The sequence below is a fragment of the Oncorhynchus nerka genome, linkage group LG15 (assembly GCF_034236695.1).
Source record: "Oncorhynchus nerka isolate Pitt River linkage group LG15, Oner_Uvic_2.0, whole genome shotgun sequence".
Lineage (NCBI taxonomy): Eukaryota > Metazoa > Chordata > Actinopteri > Salmoniformes > Salmonidae > Oncorhynchus > Oncorhynchus nerka.
In genome coordinates this window covers 61735686-61748902 of record NC_088410.1, presented here as the reverse complement: position 1 = coordinate 61748902, position 13217 = coordinate 61735686, and the positions used below count along the sequence as shown (strand labels likewise).

Below are 13217 nucleotides of genomic sequence, written 5' to 3'. Positions count from 1 at the left end.
TGAATGTACGAACGCACCCGTTCCACGTAGCTAGAGAAGGCCGTTCTTTTACCACCGACCCGCTCTAATCCTTTCCACTTTACATTGAAAACAAACCGTATCGGTCGTATTTTATGGTTTTATTGATGCATTTCGTGAAAGCTACAGATAACAAAGTATATGTTATTGTGAAGATAGAAAACGGAAGAACCCCTCGATTAGCCGGTCGGCGAGTGTGCCTGCTGTTTTGCTGGCTAGCTCACGTTAGCTAACTTTCCTTGTATTGTAACTTACTAGTAAGTTAACGTTAGCTAGCTAGGTTCTCGTCGTTGCCACTGGTTGTTATTTGATAGCTGTACATCCTTCGTGTGTAAATTAATCATGGCGACTAGGCGCCTGACCGATGCCTTCTTATTAATGCGGAACAATGCCATCCAAAATCGGCAGATATTGGCTGAGCAAGTGAGTACATACGACCCCCGTCGTACTCTGAGTACACGTAGCAATGCTGCGGTGAGTCTAACGTTAATCGTCTGGATTTGACATTTGATTTGTGTGTTATGATAGTTAACACATTCATATGTTAGCCGTAACTTGATTACACATCTTCCTTAGTCACTCGCTAGTTAGCTATCTACCCAACATTAACCTGATGTTGGCTGCGTATAGCTGTCAAACTAGATGCGTACATTTGCATCGAGTCATGTTAGAGGTATGCATTTGGAGTACTGATGCCCTCGACTTGCATTTCCTGTCTTGCCACAATATTTGACCAGCTCCGTTTGCTACCAATTATCAAAGAGCGTGCATTTTCCTTTGCCATGATAGTCAATTGAAGGAATGCATTTGTCAGAGTAAGCAACTAAGTAAAAGATAAAGGTAGAACATGAAATGCATTTTTAGGGGCAATGTTCAATACTTAATAAGTCACAACAACAGTGCATGCTGGAATGACTTGGCTTGTCTTTTGTTATACAGATGGTCAAATGTAACAATATACATGTTACATTTCATGAGGTGTTTGTTGATAGTGTGTGGGTTCTGTATTTGCCCTTTTGCCTTAGTGAATTGCATGCCTCAACCTCTCGATTAGGCTAGATGGTGCTGTTGTTTCAGTTATAGATTTAGTTGATCCTGTGCTTGGTAAACTGTTCTTTTAAAACGTATTTAATGCTCTTTAGATCAATATGGTTGTTACTAAGATATTTGTATGCTAGAATTTTTGGAATACCTAGTTTGCACTGTTGGTCATTGTTTAATTTCATACATTCTGCACTGAAATAAAGTACCAGTCAAAAGTGTGGATACCTACTCATTCAAGGGTTTTCTTTATATGTACTATTTTCTACATTGTAGAATAATATTGAAGACATCAAAACTATTAAATAACACATGTAGAATCATGTAGTAACCAAAAAAGTGTTAAACAAATCACCTGGAATGCATTTCGATTAACAAGTGTGCTTTGTTAAGTTGATTTGTGGAATTTCTTTCTATCCTTTAATGCGTTTGAGCCAATCAGTTGTGTTGTGACAAAGTAGGGGTGGTATACAGAAGATAGCCCTATTTGGTAAAATACCAAGTCCATAGTATGGCAAGAACAGCTCAAATAAGCAAAGAGAAACGACAGTCCATCATTAGTTTAAGACATGAAGGTCAATCATTAGTTTAAGACATGAAGGTCAGTCAATCCGGAAAATGGCAAGAACTTTGTCAAGAACATTTCTTCAAGTGCAGTCACAAAAACCATCAAGTGCTATGATGAAACTGGGTCTCATGAAGACCACCACAGGAAAGGAAGACCCAGCGTTACCTCTGCTGCAGAGGATACGTTTAGAGTTACCAGCCTCAGAAATTGCAGCCCAAATAAATGCTTCACAGAGTTCAAGTAACAGACACATCTCAACATCAACTGTTCAGAGGAGACTGAATCAGGCCATAATGGTCGAATTGCTGCAAAGAAACCACTACTAAAGGACACCAGTAAAGGAGAGACTTGCTTGGGACAAGAAACACAAGCAATGGGCATTATACCTGCGAAAATCTGTCCTTCGGTCTGATGAGTCCAAATTTGAGATTTTTGGATTCCAACCTCCGTGTCTTTGTGAGACGCAGAATAGGTGAACGGATGATATCCGCATGTGTAGTTCCCACTGTGAAGCATGGAGGAGGAGGTGGGATGGTGTAGGGTTGCTTTGCTGGTTACACTGTCTGTGATTTATTTAGAATTCAAGGCACACTTAACCAGCATGGCTACCACAGCATTCTGCTGCGATACGCCATCCCATCTGGTTTGCACTTAGTGGGACTATCATTTGTTTTTCAACAGGACAATGACCCAACGCACCTCCAGGCTGTGTAAGGGATATTTGACCAAGGAGAGTGATGGAGTGTTGCATCAGATGATCTGGCCTATACAATCACCTGACCTCAACCCAATTGAGATGGTTTGGGATGAGTTGGACCGCAGAGTGAAGGAAAAGCAGCCAACAAGTGCTCAGCACATGTGGGGATCTCCCTTCAAGACTGTTGGAAAAGCATTCCAGGTGAAGCTGGTTGAGAGAATGCCAAGAGTGTGCAAAGCTGTCATCAAGGCAAAGGGTGGCTACTTTGAAGAATCTCAAATATAAAATATATTTAGATTTGTTTAACACTTTTTTGGTTACTACATAATTCCATATGTGTTATTTAATAGTTTTGATGTCTATTATTCTACAATGTAAAAATAAAGACAAACCCTTGGACACACCTACTCATTCAAACTTTTGACTGGTACTGTATATATTTTATTTTTCATTATTGACCAGGATGCCGGGTCTTTTACAAATACTTTCTATGTAAGTCTATAATATCTTGTAGCCTAATTTCCTTTGTATAGTTTCAAAACTCTATATTGTTTGTGGTTTTCCCTTTCAGTCGCTCACTCATTCACCCTCCTTCTGGGCTTGTAGGTGTTTTACATTTACATTTAAGTCATTTAGCAGACGCTCTTATCCAGAGCGACTTACAAATTGGATTTTGACTCTGGGACGGTTATTGTGTGAAGCAGCTTCATAGTAGATCTCAATCCAGACTTTGAAAAATTCACCTGATTTTGGATAGTAGCTTGGATAGGTCAATTTTGGCACTGATAGCACCAACTATCAAATGTTTGTTTGGATCAAAGAGCAAATCCGGTGGTTACTAGGCTTTGAGTTTATCTGATGGATATCTCTGAGGTGCTTGTTTTTGTCACTGTGTCTCTTGTATGGCGTACTGCAATCTGCATGCTCATGCTGAGTGATCTGCATATCAAAATCCTCTTTATAATACTAATTGTTGTCCTGCATCTTTCCTTTCTCTGGGCCTATATGAAATGGTTCTGTGGTTAGGCTAATCATTTGGGGATCGGGGACATAGGCTAGCCCTATATCTTTGCCTTCACACACACTCATGACACACTTCACTGACCCACTGTATGTAGGCCTAGCTCTTGAAGATGAGCGTCTTTACCTCAATAGGTTGCTACTAATCAAATTGTATTTGTCACATTTATTTTATTTAACCTTAATGTAACTAGGCAAGTCAGTTAAGAATAAATGCTTATTTTAGAATGACGGACTACCCCGGCCAAACCCTCCCCTAACCCAGACGACGCTGGGCCAATTGTGCACCGCCCTATGGGACTCCTGATCATGGCCTGGGATCGAACCAGGGTCTGTAGTGACGCCTCTAGCACTGAGATGCAGTGCCTTCGACCGCTACGCCACTCTGGAGCCTACATGCGCCGAATACAACAGGTGTAGGTAGACCTTACCGTGAAATGCTTACTTAACCCTTAACCCTTAGCCCTTAACCAACCATGCAGTTCAAGAAAGAGTTAAGAAAATATTTACTAAATAAACAAAAGTAAAAAATAAACTAAAATTAAAAGTAACACAATAAATAACAATAACGAGGCTATATACAGGAGGTACCAGTACTGAGTCGATGTGCGCGGGTACAGGTTAGTCAGTCATTTGTTCATGTATGTAAGGGTAAAGTGACTATACATAGTTAATAAACAGCGAGTAGCAGCAGTGTAAAAACAAAGGAGGGGGGATGTCCATTTGATGAGTTGTTCGGCAGTCTTATGGCTTGGGGGTAGAAGCTGTTAAGGAGCCTTTTGGACCTAGACTTGGCACTCCAGTACTGCTTCCTTTGCGGTTGCAGAGAGAACATTCTATGACTTGGGTGACTGGAGTTTTTGACTTTTCTTTTGGGCCTTCCTCTGACGTCACCTAGTATATAGGTCCTGGATGGCAGGAAGCTTGGCCCCAGTGATGTACTGGGCTGTACGCACTACCCTCCGTTGTGCCTTACTATTATGGTCGCCATTTTTTAATTGATCTCAGGGAGTTCAATGTCCAATGCAGCTATTTTTATCTCAAATAATTTATGGGTAACAATTAAGTACCTTACAGTGATTATTTTTTTACAATTTAAATTGAAAACAAACTCAAACCATTTCTCAAGCAAGATTTTTTCTAGAACTGTCTGGGAGTGGTCTGAGTGGGGAGGGGGAAAACTACAAACTAGCTGTTATTGGCATCTACTTACCTAGATTAACTCGTGGATACCATTTGTAAGTCTCTGCGTGCAGTTTGAAGGAAGTTGCTAACTAGAGTTAGCGCAATGATTAGAAGTCTATGATAACTGCTAGCATGCTACAGTAGTAGATACCATAGACATTCAGTCATTGCTCTAATGCTAGTTAGCATTGGTTTGCGAAACTACCTCTAACTTCCTTCATACTGGATGCAGAGACATGGTATCTATGATTTCATCTGACTCAGGGGAAGTAGATAAATGGCTTCATTGCCAAAATCCTGAAGTATCCCTGTAACTAATTCAGAGTGGCTGTAGATCCAACTGTCGGCAAGTGCAGTCAGGGGATATGAATCTGCGACAGCCGAAAGTCGGACACTATAGTGGTTTTTCAACAGCAAGGCTCAGATCAACATTGTTTATACAAGTTTTTCTTTATAAATGTCCAAATACACTATTCTATACCCCCATATCACAAACTGAAAACCTAACGTGTACAATTAATTGGTTAAAGAGGTCTCAAATATCACTTTCATTTGTATCCCCTGTAGCTTTAGTATCGAGGAAAAGTTGGTTCCTGTTTCAGTCATATCTTTGGCCACGTTCTCGTGGGTCAAACAAAAACACCCCAAATGATTGGTTGACAAATAGTGCCTCCCACAATGCAAGTGATGGCTGCATGGTGCAGTTGGCGAGGAGACACTGCAGCGACTTGAATCTGACTTCATCAAAAACAGCATGACTTTTGATCACATGATTTTTGTGTAGTTCATGCAGTCGACATGTAGTGGCAACATTTTTTTATACCCATAACGCAACACACTTTGAAAGGCGGAGACCAACGTTGGTCAACGCCTTGACAAAAGTGATCCGCTCGAACGCACCCCTGTGCGGAGAACAGGCTACTAGGGGGAAGTTAGATCAAGCTCACTCAATGTCTGCAAGATCATATAACAGAACCAAAATGTAACGGCACAATGTCATGTTACTGTAAGACAAAAACACAATTGTTTTTTCTCATGAGGCCAAAACTCAACCATGTGCGTCTCTAGGCAAAATACACAGGTAGGCTATGCTACAGTTTAACAACATGTTCTCTAAAATTTGCTCAGTGTACATCATTCAAAACAACACTATATAACTCAAGGCACAAAATTCAAATCCCCATTATACTGATTGAGATCTGATGGTTGGTTACTATGGGTAAAACTTGAAGAATTATCATTCACAATTAAATGCTGTGTTGTTTTTGTCTTACGGTAACGTTGTGCTATTATATTTGGTTCTGTTATGTAGAATATTGTGAGATCTTGCAGACATTGATTCAGCTTGATCTAACTTTAATAAACAAGCACCATTCGCCTGAGTAGCCTGTTCTCTGCGTGTAGAGAATTTATTAGGTACAGCACCCTGTTCACGAAAATGGTTTACTCCTACAGAAAGTGAGTCTCGTGGTCGTGGCTTGCTATATAAAGCGGGCATCAAGGCAGTCATTTACTGTTCGATTGAGTGTTAGAATGGGCAAAACAAGTGATCTAAGTGATTTTGAGCATGGTATGAACGTCGGTGCCAGGCGCGCCAGTCCCAGTATCTCAGGAACTGGGCTTTTCATGCACGACAGTGTCTCGGGTTTACAGAGAATGGTGCGACAAACATCCAGTCAGTGGTAGTCCTGTGGATGAAAACAGCTCGTTGATGAGAGGTCGTAGGACAATGGCAAGAATCGTGCAAGCTAAAAGGCAGACCACAAACAGGCAAATAACGGCGCAGTACAATGGTGGTGTTCAAATCAAATTTATTTATATAGCCCTTCGTACATCAGCTGATATCTCAAAGTGCTGTACAGAAACCCAGCCTAAACCCCCAAACAGCAAGCAATGCAGGTGTAGAAGCACGGTGGCTAGGAAAAACTCCCTAGAAAGGCCAAAACCTAGGAAGAAACCTAGAGAGGAACCAGGCTATGTGGGGTGGCCAGTCCTCTTCTGGCTGTGCCGGGTGGAGATTATAACAGAACATGGCCAAGATGTTCAAATGTTCATAAATGACCAGCATGGTCGAATAATAACAAGGCAGAACAGTTGAAACTGGAGCAGCAGCACGGCCAGGTGGACTGGGGACAGCAAGGAGTCATCATGTCAGGTAGTCCTGGGGCATGGTCCTCCGAGAGAGAGAAAGAAAGAGAGAAGGAGAGAATTAGAGAACGCACACTTAAATTCACACAGGACACCGAATAGGACAGGAGAAGTACTCCAGATATAACAAACTGACCCTAGCCCCCAGACACAAACTACTGCAGCATAAATACCGGAGGCTTAGACAGGAGGGGTCAGGAGACACTGTGGCCCCATCCGAGGACACCCCCGGACAGGGCCAAACAGGAAGGATATAACCCCACCCACTTTGCCAAAGCACAGCCTCCACACCCCAGAACCCATATCTCGTCGGCCCTTGTCACGAATGGACTATTGCAGCAGACGACCACACCGGGTTCGACTCCTATCAGCTAAAAAACAAGAAGCGGCTCCAGTGGGCACGCAGTCACCAATACCTGACAATTGAGGAGTGGAAAAATATTGCCTAGTTTGACGAATCCCAGTTTCTGTTGCATCATGTTGGTGTCAGTCAGGATTTGGCATAAGCGGCAAGAGTCCATGGCCCCACCCTGCCTGGTGTCAACAGTACAGGCTGGTGGCAGTGGTGTAATGGTGTGGGGAATGTTTTCCTGGCACACGTTAGGTCCCTTGATACCAATTGAGCAATGCTTCATTGCCCGGAGAATTCAAGCTGTTCTGGAGGCAAAGGTGGTTCTGGCCCGGTACTAGTGTACCTAATAACCTGGCTACTGAGTGTGCACATACGCAGAACGTGATCTGCACATGCACAGTCTTCGGGAAGCTCTGGATGTTTTAGTCGGCAGACTAAAGAAAATACACATCACAACGAGACACCAAAACATTTCATAAAGAGAGACCTAAGACCGCAACATAGCATGACAGCAACACATGAAAACACAGCATGGTAGAAACACATGGCAGCAACACAACTTCGTAGCAGCACAATACATGCTACAAACATTATTGGTGTGATGTCCCCAGGCAGGTCAAAGCTCCATCCCTTCAAAACAGGCTGACATTCCAGGCGGTCTTTTCAAACAGCTCTTACACTAAAAGGGCATTTTCATAATTTTTTACAATTTCACAGTATTATTCCGACCGTGTTTGTGTGTATATATATATTAATATATCACAGGAATTTTTTATATTTTTTATTGCATATCCAATGATTTGTTCCTCACAATTTTTATAGATTTCTCAGATACATTTTAAAGGGGGATTTCACAGGTTTGAAGAACCTCAATTGATTGACATAAAATTCATTAGACTTTTTTTCCAGACAATCTGGTGACTCAAAATGAGACATTTTGCAAAGTGTATGATCCCTCTTTAAACAGTGTCTGTGAGTGCATGCAAAATGTCTCTGTGTGAAGCTGATCACTGCTTTTTGTCTGGGTCTCACTATCACTGCTGTCTTATTTCATCTCACCTCTTCCTCTCTCCTCATTGGATGGGACTTCGCTGGGGTCTGCCAATCACATTAGGAGCTTGATGAGGTACTGTCTAATTTCCTCGTATCCAAACTGTCACACAGAAAAAATAATAAACCATGCTTTGTATTGGTTGGAAAGTCTGCAAACAATGTTTCAAATGGGTAGTGATAACTGTGTAATGTGTATGGTTTTACTGTCAGTTGGCTGATGACCGCATGGCCTTGGTCTCAGGGATCAGTCTGGACCCAGAAGCTGCCGTCGGAGTCACCAAGAGACTGCCGCCCAAGTGGGTAGATGGGGTCGTTGAGGTAAGAAACAATTACATGCTCTTAACTACTTCAGTATGAAAAGTTTATTATTATGTTTATTACTAGTCTCTTCTCAAAGCAGCAGACTTCAAATGCTTAATTTCACCATCACAAACAATGAAACTATTAAGCTAGATACTTTAGAAAATGTAGGCCTAATATGTATTAGTCTATATAAAATTCCTAAATCCAATCTCACTCGTCTTTCTTTAAAATAGATTTCTTATTTGGAACTTTGGATCTTTTGGTGTCTAGTTTTCTCGTACCTCTCATGTGTAAATCCTGTGGTTGTGTGGGCTATCAGATTCAGTATGAAATCACACGGGTCCGGCAGAAAATGAAGGAGCTGGCCGCCCTCCATGACAAGCACATGAACCGCCCTACCCTCGATGACAGCAGTGAAGAGGAGCATGCCATAGAGATCACCACTCAGGAGATCACACAGGTAGGTCAGTGACAGAGATGGGAGTCTATACAAGTAACCCCATTGAAAGAACTTTGAAGAGAGGTCACTACTACAATTATAACTGTTATTACATAGGAAACCCACTGAGGAAAACAAGAAACCCCATTGAAAGAAACCACATTCTATACAATAAACCCCATTTGAAAGAAACCACATTGAAAGAACTTTAAAGAGAAGTCACATTTATTATTACTACATAGGAAACCTGCTGAGGCAAAAGGTGACACACCTCATAAGTGGCCTTCTGGAAAAGCCAATGCCTATGCAGTGGTGTAAAGTACTTGAGTACAAATACTGTACAAAATCTGTACTTCACTTTACTACAGTATTTATATTTTTGACAACTTTTACTCCACTACATTCCTAAAGAAAAGAATGTACTTTTTACCCCATACATTTTCCCTGAAGAACTTCTTACATTTGGAATTGTTAGCAGGCCAGGAAAATTGTCGAATTCACACTCTTATCAAGTGAACATCCTTGGTCATACCTACTGCCCCTGATCTGGCGGACTCACTAAACACAAATGCTTAATTTGTAAATTATGTCTGAGTGTGCTCTGTCCGTAAAAATAATAACAATTGTGCTGTCTGGTTATCTTAATAAAAGGACTTTGAAATGATTTATACTTTTACTCTTGATAATTGAGTATATTTTAGCAATTGCATTTACTTTTGATACAAGTATATTTAAAACCAAATACTTGTAAACTTTTACTCAAGTAGTATTTTACTGGGTGACTTTTATTGAGTCATTTTCTATTAAGGTATCTTTACTTTTACTCAAGTATGAGAATTATGAGTTCCTAACTTATTGTTATGAATATGAATTTGTTAGTATGATCTGATCATATTTAAGACTTCTTGTACATGTTAACGTTTGTGGCTTTTATAAGGGGCTACGGTAAATAGAGCCTTCTGATGTAATACTGTATGTCAACAATTATTGGCCATTCTTGTTATATAGAAAAATATTTTTCAGTGAGCATTTCTCCGTGCTCTCATTTTCTTGGGTCTGTGTTGATAATTATTTATTTAGAATTTAAATTGTACAACGGTCTTTTGTCTTATGGCAAAGATGTATTGCTCTCTCCTTTGTCTGTGTAGATGTTCCACCGGTGTCAGCGTGCAGTGACAGGTCTGCAGACTCGCTGTGGCCACTGCACAGAGCAGGAGGAGAGGCTGCTGAGAAATGTGGTGTCCTCATTGGCAGGGAGCCTGCAAGAGCTCTCCACCAACTTCAGACACACGCAGTCCAGCTATCTGAAACGTAAGCACTCACTCAGTATTTACTCCTATACCTCGCAACTATCTTTTCTGAATTGTTTTCTTTCTATTAGTTTCAAGTCTTCCATCCCTCACTTCTCTCTCTCCTTACACAAACACTCTCTACATTTATCTTTGTTTTCACGTCCACCCTCATATAATATGTCTCTTTTATTGTCATAATGTTGATGCTTTCTGTTACAGGCATGAAGAATCGTGAGGAGAGATCCAAACACTTTTTTGACTCTGGTCCTCTAATGGAGGAGGATGAAGACCTGGCACTATATGAAATGGTGAGCTTGGAACTGACAGTGTATTTTGACATTTACCTGATCAGCATAGGTGTTCATGCATATCTCTCAGGAAAAATATAATATCCTGGTTAAATTAATATAGTAATGCATAGACAAATGTAACAAGAATGTGAGTTCCAATAGGTTGACTTGAAGCCTAATGAAAATCAATGGGTGTTGTGCTTTATCGCAATGTAACACCTTTCAATTTTAACAATACTCATCTGATACCACATGATTTATTTGGATAGCCACCAAAATGTTGACATACTTTCCATTATAAATATCACACTATTATTTACACTAGAGATATCCTTGTCTCATCGCGCACTAGCGACTCCTGTGGCGGGCCGGGCGCAGTGCACGCTAACCAAGTGGCCAGGTGCACGGTGTTTCCTCCGACACATTGGTGCGGCTGGCTTCCGGGTTGGATGCGCGCTGTGTTAAGAAGCAGTGCGGCTTGGTTGGATTGTGTTTCGGAGGACGCATGGCTTTCGACCTTCGTCTCTCCCAAGCCGTACGGGAGTTGTAGCGATGAGACAAGATAGTAACTACTAACAATTGGATACCACAAAAAGGAAAAGAGAAAAAAAGTAGTTCACTATAAAGGGAATATGGCACCATTTTGGGATGCAGACAAAGTTATATCTCGCTGAGCCCATATCTCTGATCTCACCCAGGGGTTTACAGATGACCAGCTGGTCCTGGTAGAGCAGAACACAGTGATGGTGGAGGAACGTGAGAGAGAGGTCCGACAGATAGTCCAGTCCATCACCGACCTGAATGAGATTTTCCGAGACCTGGCAGGAATGGTGGTGGAACAGGTCTGTGAGGGAAAACATTTTCAGTGTTTGGAAACACGACAATTATATGGAAATAAAGTTGAAGATTTACAGTCCATTTATCCATCATTTAATTAGACTCAACAGTAATATGAATAATATCTGATTTACATCACTATCAAACTAATAAAAAATATATATAACTTTGTCTTCAACCTGATTTTCTTTCTCCAATATCAGGGCACAGTACTTGACAGAATTGACTTTAATGTGGAGCAATCGTGTGTCAAAACAGATGAGGGGTTAAAACAGTTACAAAAGGTGAGGACACAATGTTAAGAATTGTTGATGTTTCAGCCCAATTGTTGATTATGTCCACAAAAAAGGGAACGATGTTATCTTGCCAACAAACTTAGTTAAAACATTTTCTCTCTTTGTTTTCTTGCAGGCTGAACAGTATCAGAAGAAAAACCGAAAGATGCTGGTTATTTTAATTCTTACTGTTATAGTTGTTGTTCTAATACTTATTCTATTTGGGACCAAGTTCTAGTGATGCATTCCTTTGCTTTTGGTATGTCTGTGTGAATGTTTGGTGTGCATCTATGTGTGCTTGTGTGAGGGGTGTCTGTCAGTATCGTTTAAAGTACAATCTGTCCAACTTTCCAATCACCCTTCCCGAATCTCTCTCTGTATGGCTCATGAAGATGTATTGAATGCATGATCCCTAAGAGAGGACAGCCAGGGAGAGTTCCTATTTCACTTTTCAACTGGCCTGCACACATGGCCACTGTCCGCCCCAATACCCTCTTAAACATGACCGTACCCTCCATCTGTTATGGTTCCTGCTGCAAACAAACACAGAAAAAAACACTCCTTAAATTCCCTTGTGGAAGACTACTGATTAATTGTCATGGCCACACATTTTGCTTGTTTTTCAAGCAAATAAGTGGTTTGCTTGTGTGAGCGTAAGCATCATATGTCCAGTTTTATTGTAAGCTATAGCTGTAAGCCCTGCCCTCCAATGTCTGTTTTCAAGAGAAGAATCCTGACAACTCAACTAGTCAACTAGATGAATATTGAATGTCTATGAACAAGGAACATTTGTGTCTCGTGGCGATTCTACACGACCCTGGTCATTTTTGCATTTGATTTTTCACTTTATCATGGTTACTTTTTTAGAGGGAGAAATGACAAGGTTTGCATCTCAGTGGCTGAAAAACTACAATAGCTGATTCATTGAATACCAAAAACAACCTTTTGGTTTAAGAGCTGTAGTTGACCATCATGTCTCTACCAAGAGTAGTGTCTTTAATGAATTTGCACATTTAGATCACTTGATGACTGCTTTCTTTTGTTTCATGACCTTTATTGTCCGATATCGCTAACACATCAGTTCAGTTTGTTCTTGTCTTTTATCCCTCACAGTTTGCACATATCGAAAGACTGATGGGTTTGGTTTCATGGCTGTGAAGGTCTCCTGTATAATATGAAATTATAATTATTTATTTTGAATTTAAATTGTATAAAAGTTCAACGTTTTTTGTCTAATATGACAAAGATGTATTGAGTAGCCTACATTGTGTCTTTGGCCTAAAGTATGGGGATGAAAATTGTGATCAAGCCTTGATCTCAGAAATGACTTTGCCCATTCCACTGCAAAATCAATTAAAAATTGAGTACCTTTTTCTCACACTACTCTGTTTCTTATGAAGCATTTTACTTTTGGGGGGAAAATGTTTTACTTTGAGCAGCTTTTGAAAGCAAAAGTCTAATTTAAAACAGTATTGATTGTTGAATTCGATTTACATAATAGCAAGCTAGGACTGATGGTTTGGTTAGCAAGTCTGTTTGGAAAACACGGCAACTACTGTCGCCATCTAGTAAACACAAGTCTAGTGGCTAATGTTAAATTATAGCCATGGTATGAAAGAGAATCATCTACGGGCTCTATGCGTTCTCTGTAAAATAATGCAACTACGTTAAAAGGGCAGTTGCACGTCGTTTATTATTC

At 40.6% G+C, this 13217-nt stretch overlaps 1 protein-coding gene across 3 annotated transcripts; it reads left to right on the top strand.

Annotated features, from left to right (window-relative positions):
- Position 1: 1 nt before the first annotated feature.
- Positions 2 to 12901, top strand: LOC115143059 (syntaxin-16-like). Of its 3 annotated transcripts, none has more exons than XM_029683068.2 (8): positions 2 to 492; positions 8293 to 8400; positions 8705 to 8845; positions 9973 to 10135; positions 10336 to 10424; positions 11105 to 11248; positions 11447 to 11527; positions 11655 to 12901. In XM_029683068.2, exons 1-8 carry the CDS (start codon positions 361 to 363, stop codon positions 11754 to 11756), a joined length of 960 nt encoding a protein of 319 aa, XP_029538928.1. In that variant the 5' UTR covers positions 2 to 360; the 3' UTR covers positions 11757 to 12901. The 3 variants fall into 3 exon arrangements, with proteins under 3 accessions (XP_029538928.1, XP_029538930.1, XP_064857848.1); XM_029683070.2 differs by having other exon boundaries at positions 3 to 441; XM_065001776.1 differs by lacking the exon at positions 2 to 492 and adding an exon at positions 1384 to 8155.
- Positions 12902 to 13217: the final 316 nt, after the last annotated feature.